The sequence below is a fragment of the Brienomyrus brachyistius genome, unplaced genomic scaffold (genome assembly GCF_023856365.1).
Source record: "Brienomyrus brachyistius isolate T26 unplaced genomic scaffold, BBRACH_0.4 scaffold73, whole genome shotgun sequence".
In the NCBI taxonomy this organism is placed as follows: Eukaryota; Metazoa; Chordata; class Actinopteri; order Osteoglossiformes; family Mormyridae; genus Brienomyrus; species Brienomyrus brachyistius.
The window spans coordinates 1,077,888-1,090,551 of NW_026042348.1; the positions used below are offsets into that span (position 1 = coordinate 1,077,888).

A 12,664-nucleotide genomic window follows, 5' to 3' on the forward strand; every position below is an offset into this window, starting at 1 on the left:
CAAACCGTTGGCTAGTTAACCGCCAAAAACAAGAACGATAATGAGTTTGCGCATGCGCAGTCTGAATCATTTTAATCTTCTTCTTACTGCCACCTTCTGGGTGTAAGAAGTATTTCAATCATAATTCATTTAAAATAAATGATTTGTGATTAACCAATGCATGATTATTTTGTACACATAACGAAAGACATATTTACATAGACTTTATTAGAAAAAAATATTTTAACTTGACAAAGATATGTATTTTAATTAAACTGAAAACATAAAATTAATATACAGTGAACAGCCCACCTGATTCACTTTTTTGAGTGTAAGACTGGGTTTCCATGGGACATTATAAGGATTAGAAGTAATTAAACCAATTTGGTCTTACATAGCATTAAAAATGGTATAATTGACAAACAAGGTCTTAAATGGCTTTAAAAAGCATGACGTTTTATTGTCCTGTACATTAAACATTTAATATACACACAGGACCAGTTGGCTAAATTCTCCAACCTGTGATTGGCTGGTTTGTGATGCTTGTGGATATCACTGTGCTCTCAGAATGGAGTCACAAATATACCAGTGTAAAATATACGGTGTTAAGGGGGAATTTGCTTCTGGGTTAATTAGTGACAATTGCAAATGTTTTGTGTTGATTCTTCAGCTTCATATACAGATTCGCAGATTCATAATTACCACAGAAGGGGAAGTAAAGTCTGTTCTATTTAAAAGCCAGACATGTTAAATTACTGCAGGGCACATTAACCTGTCCACAGTGCCTGTTGTATGAGAGCATCATGATTATTAATAATATACACTGTATTTCAAAAGGACCTGTGGGATTAAAACTGAGGGTTATTTAGACACACCTTGCTTATACCTCTATACCACTGTGAGTCCAAGTCCTCACCCAGCATTTACTGACACAGGTTAATGTAAAGAAACATCAGCACATTTTAACATGGCCGCGATTCCATTTTTAGTAAATACCTTATATATAGAACATAATATGGATGCAAAGAGCAGAATAGGAAAGAAATAGGAAAGAAAAAGGGAGAGGAAAAGAGAGAGAGCTGAAGTGCGTACGCTGGGAAAAAGTATTGCATTGTGGGACATACGGCGAGTTATTGGGGTGCGCAGAGTTGGGAAGCTAATGACGCCGGTCAGCGATTGGTGGCAGCGGCGTGGATTCCAGGCGCCACAGGAAAGGTTTGTAGTTCCTTCTAGGAGTTGGATTATGGTTCCTGTTGTGGGTTTTGTTTTCGGGGGATTGGGCTGTCTTCCCCCAACTACTTAATTTAAATAATATTGTTTGATATGAATTGATGTTTTTCCTTGTGTATTTATGTGTTATTTAGGAGGAACCACATGTGATTTTGGTGTTCATGGCCCTTGTGTTGATGTGAGCTGCCCAGGCCTTTTTATTGTCCACGTGTGAACTTTAGCCGGGTGTTTTAGCTGAGTGTGAAGTGTTTTCCCAAGTGTTTTAGAGATTGCTGTGCTGAGGTCATTGTGTGGGGGGTTGCTGTGTTGCCTTTGACTCGGGGAGACCAATCTGTCGCCGGTGTAAAAGGGTGCGACATATTGAGAGAAGATGCCGGGCAGTAGGATCCATGGAGGAGCCTTTAAACTAGAACCGCCCTCTGTTAAGGCCCAAACAGTGGGGAATGGGGTTGGTGGCCAGGAGATTCATAGCAATGATATAGTGGGTCAATGTTCAGTGGCTGAAGTGTTAATAAATGGTATTAAAATGCAATATTTGATACGGGGTCACAAGTTACGACATTGACAGAGTTATTTTAAAGAACATTTTGAGGTAGGAGGCCCACAGGTGCAGCAGCCCATTCAAAAGCTTAATTTAATTGCAGCTAATGGATTAAGGATCCCCTATATAGGATATATTGAGGTAAATCTTTCTATCTGTGGCCAAGTCATACCTAATAAAGGAGTTTTGATCGTGAAAGATACAGGGTTTCAGTCCTGTCCACGTGTAAAGGTTAGAGTCGTAAATTTGGCTCTAGAGTCGGTTAAATTGGTTGGGCGAGTTACATTGGGAGTGATTCATGAGGTGGAAGTTTGTCAAAAAAGGGGACAAGGAGAGTTGGAAGTGCGGCCAGTGGATGAGGCGACTGTAGAGGTGGGTGTTAGACAATGTACAGTTGAAAGGGAAGAGAGAGAAGGGACTGCGTGCCTGGGGGAGCACCCCTTGATCCAGGTCAGTTCTCAGTAGAGCAGCAGGGAAAGATTAAGGACCTGTTGGTTAAACATTATGGAGTGTTTTCACAGCATGAGGAGGATTATGGGTATACAGATAAAGTACTGCATGTGATCCCAACAGGTACAACAGCTCCTATTAGGGAGCGATATAGGCGGATTCCTCCTAAGCTCTACCAGGAAGTCATAAGTCTTTTGAAAAAGTTATTGGAGGGGGGAGTAATAAGTGAAAGCTGTAGTCCTTGGGCAGCGCCAGTCGTGTTGGTAAAGAAAAAGGATGGTACACTTTGATTTTGTGTGGATTATAGGAAGCTTAATATGGTTACTCATAAAGATGCATACCCACTTCCGAGGGTGGAAGAATCCATGGCCTCATTGAAAAAGTCCGCAGTTCTCAACATTGGATCTTGCGCATGGGTATTGGCAGGTTGGTGTTCACCCAGCTGATAAGAGAACTGCTTTTATTACCCCTATGGGTCTATTCCAGTTTAATCGGATGCCGATGGGGCTGTGTAACTCACCCGGGACGTTACAGAGGTTAGTGGAGAGTTGTTTGGGAGATAAAAATTTTGAGATGTTGCTGTTGTATTTGGACGACATCATAGTATTTTCTCCAACATTTAATGCACATCTTGCTCATCTGGACTTGGTATTTACTCGCTTGCCGGGTTATGGACTTAAAGTGAAACCAGCAAAGTTCTCTTTATTTCAGGATGGAGTTAGATATCTGGGACACGTGGTTTCTGAAGGAGGAGTCTCTCCAGACCCAGAGAAGTTGCTGGCGGCGGAAGCATGACGAGCCCCAATCAATAGCCTCCAGCTTCGAGCATCTTTGGGCTTTACTGGGTATTATCGACGGTTTATTGAGGACTCTGCAAAGATTGCTGCTCCCTTGAATGAACTTTTGAGGGGAACATCGAAGAAATATTCTCATCAGACATCAGGTAATTACAGTCGTGGACGTGGGGGAAGCACAGGAAATGGCCTTTCAGAGGCTGAAGTGCCTGCTGCAAGCACCAGTGTTGGCTTATGCTGATTCTCAGTCCCCTTTAGGGTTTATACAGATGCCAGTTTGGCTGCATTGGGTGCAGTGTTGGCTTATGCTGATTCTCAGTCCCCTTTAGGGTTTATACAGATGCCAGTGTGGCTGCATTGGGTGCAGTGTTGGCTTATGCTGATTCTCAGTCCCCTTTAGGGTTTATACAGATGCCAGTTTGGCTGCATTGGGTGCAGTGTTGGCTTATGCTGATTCTCAGTCCCCTTTAGGGTTTATACAGATGCCAGTGTGGCTGCATTGGGTGCAGTGTTGGCTCAAGTGCAGGAAGGGAAGGAGCGTGTGATCGCCTATGCCAGCCGGAGTCTGCGACCAGCGGAGAGGAGCGATAGGAAGTACAGTTCATTCAAGTTGGAGTTGCTGGCATTAAAATGGGCTATTGTTGAAAAGTTTAGGGCGTACTTAACTGCCTCTCCATTTGTGGTGTTTACAGACAACAATCCCCTGGCTCATTTAGCTGGGAGCCGTGGAACAGCGCTGGGTGGCACAGCTGGCTGGATTCCAGTTTGAAGTCTGTTATCGGCCAGGTGGGATTAATGGGAATGCGGATGCCCTCTCCCGATGGCCGGTGGGAGCGGTGTCGAGAGAGGGGGAAGATGAAGAGGACGGTATCCTACCGGAAGGTGGTGGAAGTAGAGTGGCTCCCGCAGTAGTGCAGGCATGTTTGCAAGCATTTGTTACAGCCCCGCCAGACAGCCAGTTACCAGTGAGGGTGTTAATGCCCAGATGGAGACCGAGGGACTGGGAGCAGGGATGGTGGAGGAGTGGATGGCAGCCCAAAGAGGGGATACAGCAATGGCACGAGTGTGGCTATATGTGGACAGAGGAAAAGAACCTACCCCGAGAGAAAGGGTGTCTGAAGATGGACAGGTCCGCACACTACTGCGTCAGTGGGGTCGACTTTGTGTTCACCAAGGACTACTTTGTAGGGAGGTGGTGGACCCCAAGACAAGGGAGGAGGTCAAACAGATTTTGGTGCCCTCCTCTTTGCGGAAGCGAGTGATGGCGTGGGTGCATGATGGAGCGGGCCATTTGGCTGTGGAGAAGGTGGGTGTGATGGAGTGGGTGCATGATGGAGCGGGCCATTTGGCTGCGGAGAAGGTGGGTGTGATGGAGTGGGTGCATGATGGAGCGGGCCATTTGGCTGCGGAGAAGGTGGGTGTGATGGAGTGGGTGCATGATGGAGCGGGCCATTTGGCTGCGGAGAAGGTGGGTGTGATGGAGTGGGTGCATGATGGAGCGGGCCATTTGGCTGTGGAGAAGGTGGGTGTGATGGAGTGGGTGCATGATGGAGCGGGCCATTTGGCTGTGGAGAAGGTGGGTGGAGTCGCATGGAGACGATTTATTTGGCCAGGGATGTACAAGCAATTGAAGGAGTATTGCCAAAAGTGCGAACGGTGTGGCTTAAGGAAGACGCCAACCGCTAAAGTATGTGCCCCGTTGGTCCCAATTAAATCAATGTATCCCCTTCAGATGGTGTCGGTGGACTTTCTGAGCCTGGAGGCATCAAGAAGTGGAATGTGCTGGTCATAGTGGACCATTTTACACGGTATGCGGTCGCAGTGGCCACTCTGGACCAGACGGCGGTGATAACGGCACAGGCCTTATGGACCCATTTTATTCAGCCATTTGGGGGGTTTGATCAATTACACTCCGATTAGGGTCCAAATTTTGAAGCAGGGGTTATTCGAGAACTCTGTGAGTTGTATGGAATAAAGACGACACACACGACCCCATATCACCCCTCAGGGAATGGACAATATGAGCGGTTTAATCGGACATTATTGGACATGTTGGGGACACTTGCAGAAGCCCAAAAAGAGGAATGGGATAAGTATGTGCTGGAGATGGTGCAGGCTTATAATAACACACCTCATTCCTCTACAGGCTACAGCCCCTATTTCTTAATGTTTGGATGTTATGCTAAATTACCTTTTGGGTGTATCAGCACCATAAGAGGTTAGTGGCTGCTTATACACATGCTCAACATCAGATTAAAAAATCAAGTGCAATGCAGAAAAGAGGTTTTGACCGAAAGGTAAAAGCAGAACCTTTGGTACCGGGACAGAGAGTACTGGTGTTGAACAGGCGGCCCGGGGACCAGGGAAATTGAGGAATAGGTGGGAGGTTAAAGCCTATGTTGTTGTCACAACCTAATGTGGAATTGCCAGTATATGTGGTGAGATCTTCTGGTAATGGAGAAGAACGGGTGTTGCACCAAAATCTGAGTCCATGTTGGTTTGAAGAGCCGGATCCAACCACTGTAGCGGAGGAAATGAAGGTTGAGAGGCCAGCAGTGACCAGTGACCAGGGACTGGTGGGCCTACCCTTGGGTCATGGAGGTACTCCAACAGACTTTACCTCCAATCCAGGGATCAGCGGCGGAACAGAGGCCATTGCCTGTGCGGTGATCTTCACAGGCGAACTTTAGCCGGGTGCTTTAGCTGAGTGTGAAGTGTTTTCCCAAATGTTTTAGAGATTGCTGTGCTGAGATCATTGTGTGGGGGGTTGCGGTGTTGCCTGGGTGCTCTATTCACTTATTGGGTCAGGAACACTGAATTGTGGAATCCTGGTAATAAAGGCTTATTGCTATACTTCTGTTGTGAGCTGTTTCTTATACCTGGTGCCCAGTATAGTCGAGTCACAAACCTGCATCATTGGGGAAAAGTGTTCCTCTCTTACAGTATTGTAGCGTCAGATAGTGTTACTGTAAACTAGGTGAAGATGAAGGTAAATGACATACTTAGAAGATGGAGTCGAGTTCGGAAATTACGGTTAAATGATTGTAAGTTTGCTGGTTTAGAGAGAAGACTTGGATTGAGAGAGAAAGACGGAATGTTCCACTTATGTTAGATTTAGCAAAGAAACTGGCCCTGTGTCAGTAACCCGACCATATCACTTACAACTTAATATTTAATATTATTATATTAAACAGGAGGGATTATCCTTGGTCACTCTGATGTACCAAATTCAACACAGGAGAGACTTCATACTAATCTGTAGAAAATAATCTAAATAATCTATCAAATCAAGAGCTTTAGTATGAATTATCTAAATAAAATGGTTAAAATGAGAGATTTTGCCTGACGCCTTGTCTGAAACATCTTGTCTATCTACAGAGGTGTTAACTCTCATCCAACCAACTGGGGGCTGCAAAGACTCTAGAGGTGTATATTTTTGTCATATCTCACTGGTGCTTTTAAAAATTCCAATTATTTATGAATCAATATCATATTTTCAATTGCTCTTTTGATGAGTTTTTTAAAAAAAACAAATGCTTTGGGTCCCCGGTGACCCCAATCAAAAGCACCCAATTCCACATATACAGTTCTGACAAACTATTTATTCAGTTAATGTTTGCCATGGGTCCTAATTTAAAGAATCACACAGTATCATGGTGTCTAGGGGCACTCTGCCAGTCAATCTGAAGAAGACAGGTAGAGATTTCCACATAGGCTCTGTAGACAATCTGACATACCGCTGTTGCTAAGGTAACATGATGTTTAAAGTCCATCCATCTTCTGCACCCACTGGTTCTGTTAAGGGTGGCAGGGGGGTCCAGAGCCAATCCCAGACACTATGGGCACAAGGCGGGGAACAACCCAGGGTGGGGCGCCCATCTGCCATGTTTTAATGGATACTGGGCATAATTTAAAATAACCTTTACAGTCCTTGTTTGCTATGTTGCATATACAGGAACACTACACCCCCTGCCGATTAATGTTTGAATACTAAATACCGTTGTATCATTAAGGAAGGTTTGCTGCTGATAAGGTGAGATTACTGTGTTCATGTGCTTTATTTATTCATGCCTCTTATAATGTATAATCAGTCATGCACCTGTATGTGGGAAGCTGAGATACAGCCTTGCAGCATCATTACAAGGTCATTACTACTATATGACCATAACGTTTTTCCCCATCATATTAATGTGGATTTGGATAAAAATGTCTTGCTTTTAAATATAATTCATGTGTATTTCAGTTAACCAAAGCCTCACTGTAGGTAACAAAGGAGAGACATTTTACAAAAAGGGATTTTAATTGCCGAGTTCAACACGTGACAACTACTCAGTAATGACTGGCTAAGATTCTATTACAAACTCACCGTGTGTAGGGCAAGTACAGCATTATGGATAATACATCAGGACTCATACTGAAATTCCCTATATTTGGATATATTATGTAACCTAAGGGTTTTTAGGAATGTTGAAACACACATATACAAATATATCATATATGAATTTGGATATGGGTGCGGCTGCAACTGCAGAGGCTTGTAGTACATATTCTGCAAAATATTTACAATTGTTGCAAATATTATGTACAAACCATAAGAGACTTGAATGCAAACATGGGTTTTGTTGGGAAAATATCATTTCATGAAATACATTACTGAGGAAACTGTATTTGCTATTACTCATATTTAATACTTTTAAGCACACACACATCAAAAGGAAAAATAAACTATTATAACAATTTATATAGCGTGCAATAATTAAACATAAAAAACTATAGTATAGAAAAATCCAATAATACTATCGGACAACATGGCCATGGAAATGTAACAGAGAGCGGTGAGCTGGAGACCAGAGTCTTGACCCTGAGGAGTGAAATAAAATATTTAATTTCTCTGTTGCGTCGCAAACCTGACAGATACACTACTTGTCAAAAAGAAAAGAACTTACTTCCTCACGCATTTCTAAAAGGATGTTTTTGTCAAATCCCTCCAACTCACTGCAAAACAACAGATCAAATTCACATATTATGACATAAATAAAAATATAATATAGATATATAATATAGACAGTTCATGGTGCATTTTGTAATACTCAAGACACACCAAGGCCATGCAGAGTGCATACTGATAAAAGGGAGAGGAAGGGGGAAAAACTTCAATACATTCTCTGTATCACAAGTGTTACGTCCAACAATTCAAGGTATTATATCTTACAGTTGTCTTGGGCGCTCGTCCACTGCTCCCGTGTGCCACGCCCCCTCGTTACTCACGTGTGGAATCCCGATGTCATTCGCTGTTTCCAGCTGTTTTCATTAGTCCTATGTATTTAACTCCGCGTCAAAATATGTTTCCCCAGACCTGTCATTTAAGTCGCTACTTCTATTGCCTCGTGTTCCTAGCTGGTTTCCCCAATAAATCCTTTGTTTCCCGATTCTCCGTCTTCCTGCTCCTGCTTCCCCGATCCGTGACAACAATCAACATGAACGCACCACAGTCCAGAGAACCAATCTGTTGAGGAACATCCTGCAAAATACAATATAGTACTAACGAAGACATTTGTTAAAATTCTAATACAAATGTAACGACAGAAAATGCTGAAATCCACTTTACCATGTTTTTCAAGTATTTTCCAGTGTCCTGGGCTTATTCGGTTTGTCAGTTTGCTGCAAAAAGAAATTTGGAATAGTCAGGGACACAATAAGTACAGCTTTTCATGTAAACGGGATTAAAACTCTATGTAGGAATTAATGGACAAACAGAAGACCTTTTGTCACATTTGTAAATCTTTCACTGTAGCGCGGCATCTGGCTGTGAGTGTTACCCAGAGCGTATGACAGTCTCTGCCCCAACTGTCAGCAGGAATGAAGGAAGAAAATTATGATTAAAAAAGACCTAACAATAAAACTTAACTGTTATAACATTTATTGTACAATATACTATACATATGATAAGGATCACATAACTGCGTGGTGCGCAAGTACGCATTCCCGTACACTCGCGGCAATTCTTTGTTGTAGCAGCGCAAATGCGTATTTATTTTATGTGCATTCACGCTGTTATGACAAAAAATTACCGTGCATCTTAACATTTATGTAGCTAATTTTTACTTCTGCAGGCATGAAGGCTAAAATACACAATGATTTCTTGTCATAACAGCGCGAATGTACATTAAATAAACACGTATTTGCGCTGCTACAAGACATTACCGCGCGTATCGGTTTAAACAGCGAATAAGTACTTTCACACCAGTTATGTGCCCCCTGCATATTATCATTTTTGCATATAAAATAAAGGGCGAGACAAGTCTACACACGTATTCACATTTATATAACGGTTTTATTACCTTGTAAATAATCTTTAGGATTTGCAAACTGCCCAAACACTTTTGATGTAGCCAGTTTTAGGTTTTAAATGGATTAATAGAGATTCTCCATAAGATTTCTTGCTGTGTGCGTTTGAATCTTAAAGCCAGAGTCTCGCGCCAGGTGCGTCAGAGTTGGCAACCTGCTTACAGCCGAATCGGACCTACGACCGGTCAGTCGGTGCCGAACGCGGCCGAAAGTCGCCGACAAGCTGCATAGCACCGCATTGTCTGTTATGGTACGAATGGGCGTCCGTGACAACAGCTTAATTACTTTTGAATCACATTTACTTATCTTCTCACACTTCTTCCGATCATCTGAGGGAAAGCTTGTATTTTGAAGAGAGTCTTCACAATGGAGAACAACGACAGCAAAATAGTTAAGATTAAAATTAAAATCATAATTAAAGTGAAAATATCAACGAAGGAAGGTGTGATAAAGAAGGAAGAGACGGAAAAGCCTCGATTGACACGGAGGGTGCCTGACATGCCGAAGGTAAAGCCCTGGCTTAAGAGACTTTATTAGAGCACTTTAATTAGAGCATAAAATGTGTTATATCAATAATCTTTCCTTGTTTTAACAACCGGCTGTCCAGACTGGAAGAGAAGAAAATCACCAGGGCCAGAGGGTTCGTCCGTGGAGCGGGAGGGACAGGCTACCCACGCTGGAGGAAGAAGGAGCGACGAGGAGGAGGCCCCAGCTGAAGTTCCTCCGTCGTCCGGACAGCAACGGCTCCTGCGCCCTGCGAGCAGAGAGAGGCCAGGGGCAGCATCAGCATTCCGCCGAGCAGCAACTCCTGCAACGAATGCACGGACTCATGGGTTATGGCCGGAAACGGAGGACTGACAGAGACATTATTGGTGACGGACTTGTGGGTTATGGCCGGGGACAGAAGACTGACAGAGACATTGGTGATGGACTTGTGGGTTATGGCCGGGGACGGAGGGATAGTAGAAATGTTGTTTAAGGATTATTATAGATATAAGATAGGATCGGATAAGAGGCTTAGATGAAATAGATTAAGATAAGATAAATTAAAACATAATAAGATTAGTTAAAATATAATAAGATAGGCTAAGTTAAAATATAAGATAGGTTAACATATGATAGGCTAAGTTAAGATAAGAGATTTACAATAAAACATATATTTACTTTTCAAACTGTGTCTTTGTCATCTCTTCAGTGTTGTGTCTGTCTCTTAAGTGTTTGATAATTTTGCACCGTTAATTTATATCTGACACTCTCCTAAATGTCAATAAGCAGAGACGGAGGAATGGGAGGAAGGTACGGTTAAGTTAAAGGAAATGATAAAGTATCAAAATCACAGTGTTACCTTATTTTGACGCAGAGAAAGTAATTTCAGTGTTACTACCACCTATGAGTTAATGGCTGCAAATGTTGGTGTTAGAAGTGCCGGTAAATAACGCGCCGTAAGTTTAACTCCGGTGTGTTTCTGAAAAACGCACCGCCTTCTAACTGCTGTCATTCGGCGAACGTATAGGAGACTATTCTGGTAAGTAATAGGTAAAGTTGTCATTTAACGTAATGCTAACGTGCATTACCAGTTAGTAAGTGTTTTACTATATCACACACCTTACGTCCTTTATAGTTTTAGTCCGGTGCACTCTGTATCCATAACTAGCTAGCTAATGTTAACATGACGCAGTACAGTCTTCCAGCTTGGGGATTCCCACCCCGGTCCGCGGCCAGTATGGAGGAGTGGATGGCAGCCCAAAGAGGGGATACAGCAATGGCACGAGTGTGGCTATATGTGGACAGAGGAAAAGAACCTACCCCGAGAGAAAGGGTGTCTGAAGATGGACAGGTCCGCACACTACTGCGTCAGTGGGGTCGACTTTGTGTTCACCAAGGACTACTTTGTAGGGAGGTGGTGGACCCCAAGACAAGGGAGGAGGTCAAACAGATTTTGGTGCCCTCCTCTTTGCGGAAGCGAGTGATGGCGTGGGTGCATGATGGAGCGGGCCATTTGGCTGTGGAGAAGGTGGGTGTGATGGAGTGGGTGCATGATGGAGCGGGCCATTTGGCTGCGGAGAAGGTGGGTGTGATGGAGTGGGTGCATGATGGAGCGGGCCATTTGGCTGCGGAGAAGGTGGGTGTGATGGAGTGGGTGCATGATGGAGCGGGCCATTTGGCTGCGGAGAAGGTGGGTGTGATGGAGTGGGTGCATGATGGAGCGGGCCATTTGGCTGTGGAGAAGGTGGGTGTGATGGAGTGGGTGCATGATGGAGCGGGCCATTTGGCTGTGGAGAAGGTGGGTGGAGTCGCATGGAGACGATTTATTTGGCCAGGGATGTACAAGCAATTGAAGGAGTATTGCCAAAAGTGCGAACGGTGTGGCTTAAGGAAGACGCCAACCGCTAAAGTATGTGCCCCGTTGGTCCCAATTAAATCAATGTATCCCCTTCAGATGGTGTCGGTGGACTTTCTGAGCCTGGAGGCATCAAGAAGTGGAATGTGCTGGTCATAGTGGACCATTTTACACGGTATGCGGTCGCAGTGGCCACTCTGGACCAGACGGCGGTGATAACGGCACAGGCCTTATGGACCCATTTTATTCAGCCATTTGGGGGGTTTGATCAATTACACTCCGATTAGGGTCCAAATTTTGAAGCAGGGGTTATTCGAGAACTCTGTGAGTTGTATGGAATAAAGACGACACACACGACCCCATATCACCCCTCAGGGAATGGACAATATGAGCGGTTTAATCGGACATTATTGGACATGTTGGGGACACTTGCAGAAGCCCAAAAAGAGGAATGGGATAAGTATGTGCTGGAGATGGTGCAGGCTTATAATAACACACCTCATTCCTCTACAGGCTACAGCCCCTATTTCTTAATGTTTGGATGTTATGCTAAATTACCTTTTGGGTGTATCAGCACCATAAGAGGTTAGTGGCTGCTTATACACATGCTCAACATCAGATTAAAAAATCAAGTGCAATGCAGAAAAGAGGTTTTGACCGAAAGGTAAAAGCAGAACCTTTGGTACCGGGACAGAGAGTACTGGTGTTGAACAGGCGGCCCGGGGACCAGGGAAATTGAGGAATAGGTGGGAGGTTAAAGCCTATGTTGTTGTCACAACCTAATGTGGAATTGCCAGTATATGTGGTGAGATCTTCTGGTAATGGAGAAGAACGGGTGTTGCACCAAAATCTGAGTCCATGTTGGTTTGAAGAGCCGGATCCAACCACTGTAGCGGAGGAAATGAAGGTTGAGAGGCCAGCAGTGACCAGTGACCAGGGACTGGTGGGCCTACCCTTGGGTCATGGAGGTACTCCAACAGA

At 44.0% G+C, this 12,664-nt stretch overlaps 1 protein-coding gene and 1 long non-coding RNA gene across 13 annotated transcripts; one reads left to right on the plus strand and one right to left on the minus strand.

Annotated features, from left to right (window-relative positions):
* The first annotated feature begins 3,698 nt into the window (after positions 1 to 3,698).
* On the plus strand, positions 3,699 to 11,930 carry LOC125726484 (suprabasin-like). 11 transcript variants are annotated; one of them, XM_049002844.1, is made up of 3 exons: positions 3,699 to 4,570; positions 11,357 to 11,464; positions 11,573 to 11,930. In XM_049002844.1, exons 1-3 carry the CDS (start codon positions 3,914 to 3,916, stop codon positions 11,840 to 11,842), a joined length of 1,035 nt encoding a protein of 344 aa, XP_048858801.1. In that variant the 5' UTR covers positions 3,699 to 3,913; the 3' UTR covers positions 11,843 to 11,930. The 11 variants fall into 11 exon arrangements, with proteins under 11 accessions (XP_048858801.1, XP_048858805.1, XP_048858802.1 ...); XM_049002848.1 differs by having other exon boundaries at positions 11,357 to 11,410; XM_049002845.1 differs by having other exon boundaries at positions 3,699 to 4,300; positions 4,463 to 4,570; positions 11,357 to 11,930.
* Positions 7,297 to 8,883, minus strand: LOC125726493 (uncharacterized). Of its 2 annotated transcripts, XR_007388193.1 has the most exons (4): positions 8,757 to 8,852; positions 8,603 to 8,655; positions 7,941 to 8,535; positions 7,297 to 7,855 (listed from the first exon to the last, which is right to left on the minus strand). It is a non-coding gene; the product is annotated as an uncharacterized LOC125726493 (long non-coding RNA). The 2 variants fall into 2 exon arrangements; XR_007388192.1 differs by having other exon boundaries at positions 7,941 to 7,989; positions 8,603 to 8,883.
* Positions 11,931 to 12,664: the final 734 nt, after the last annotated feature.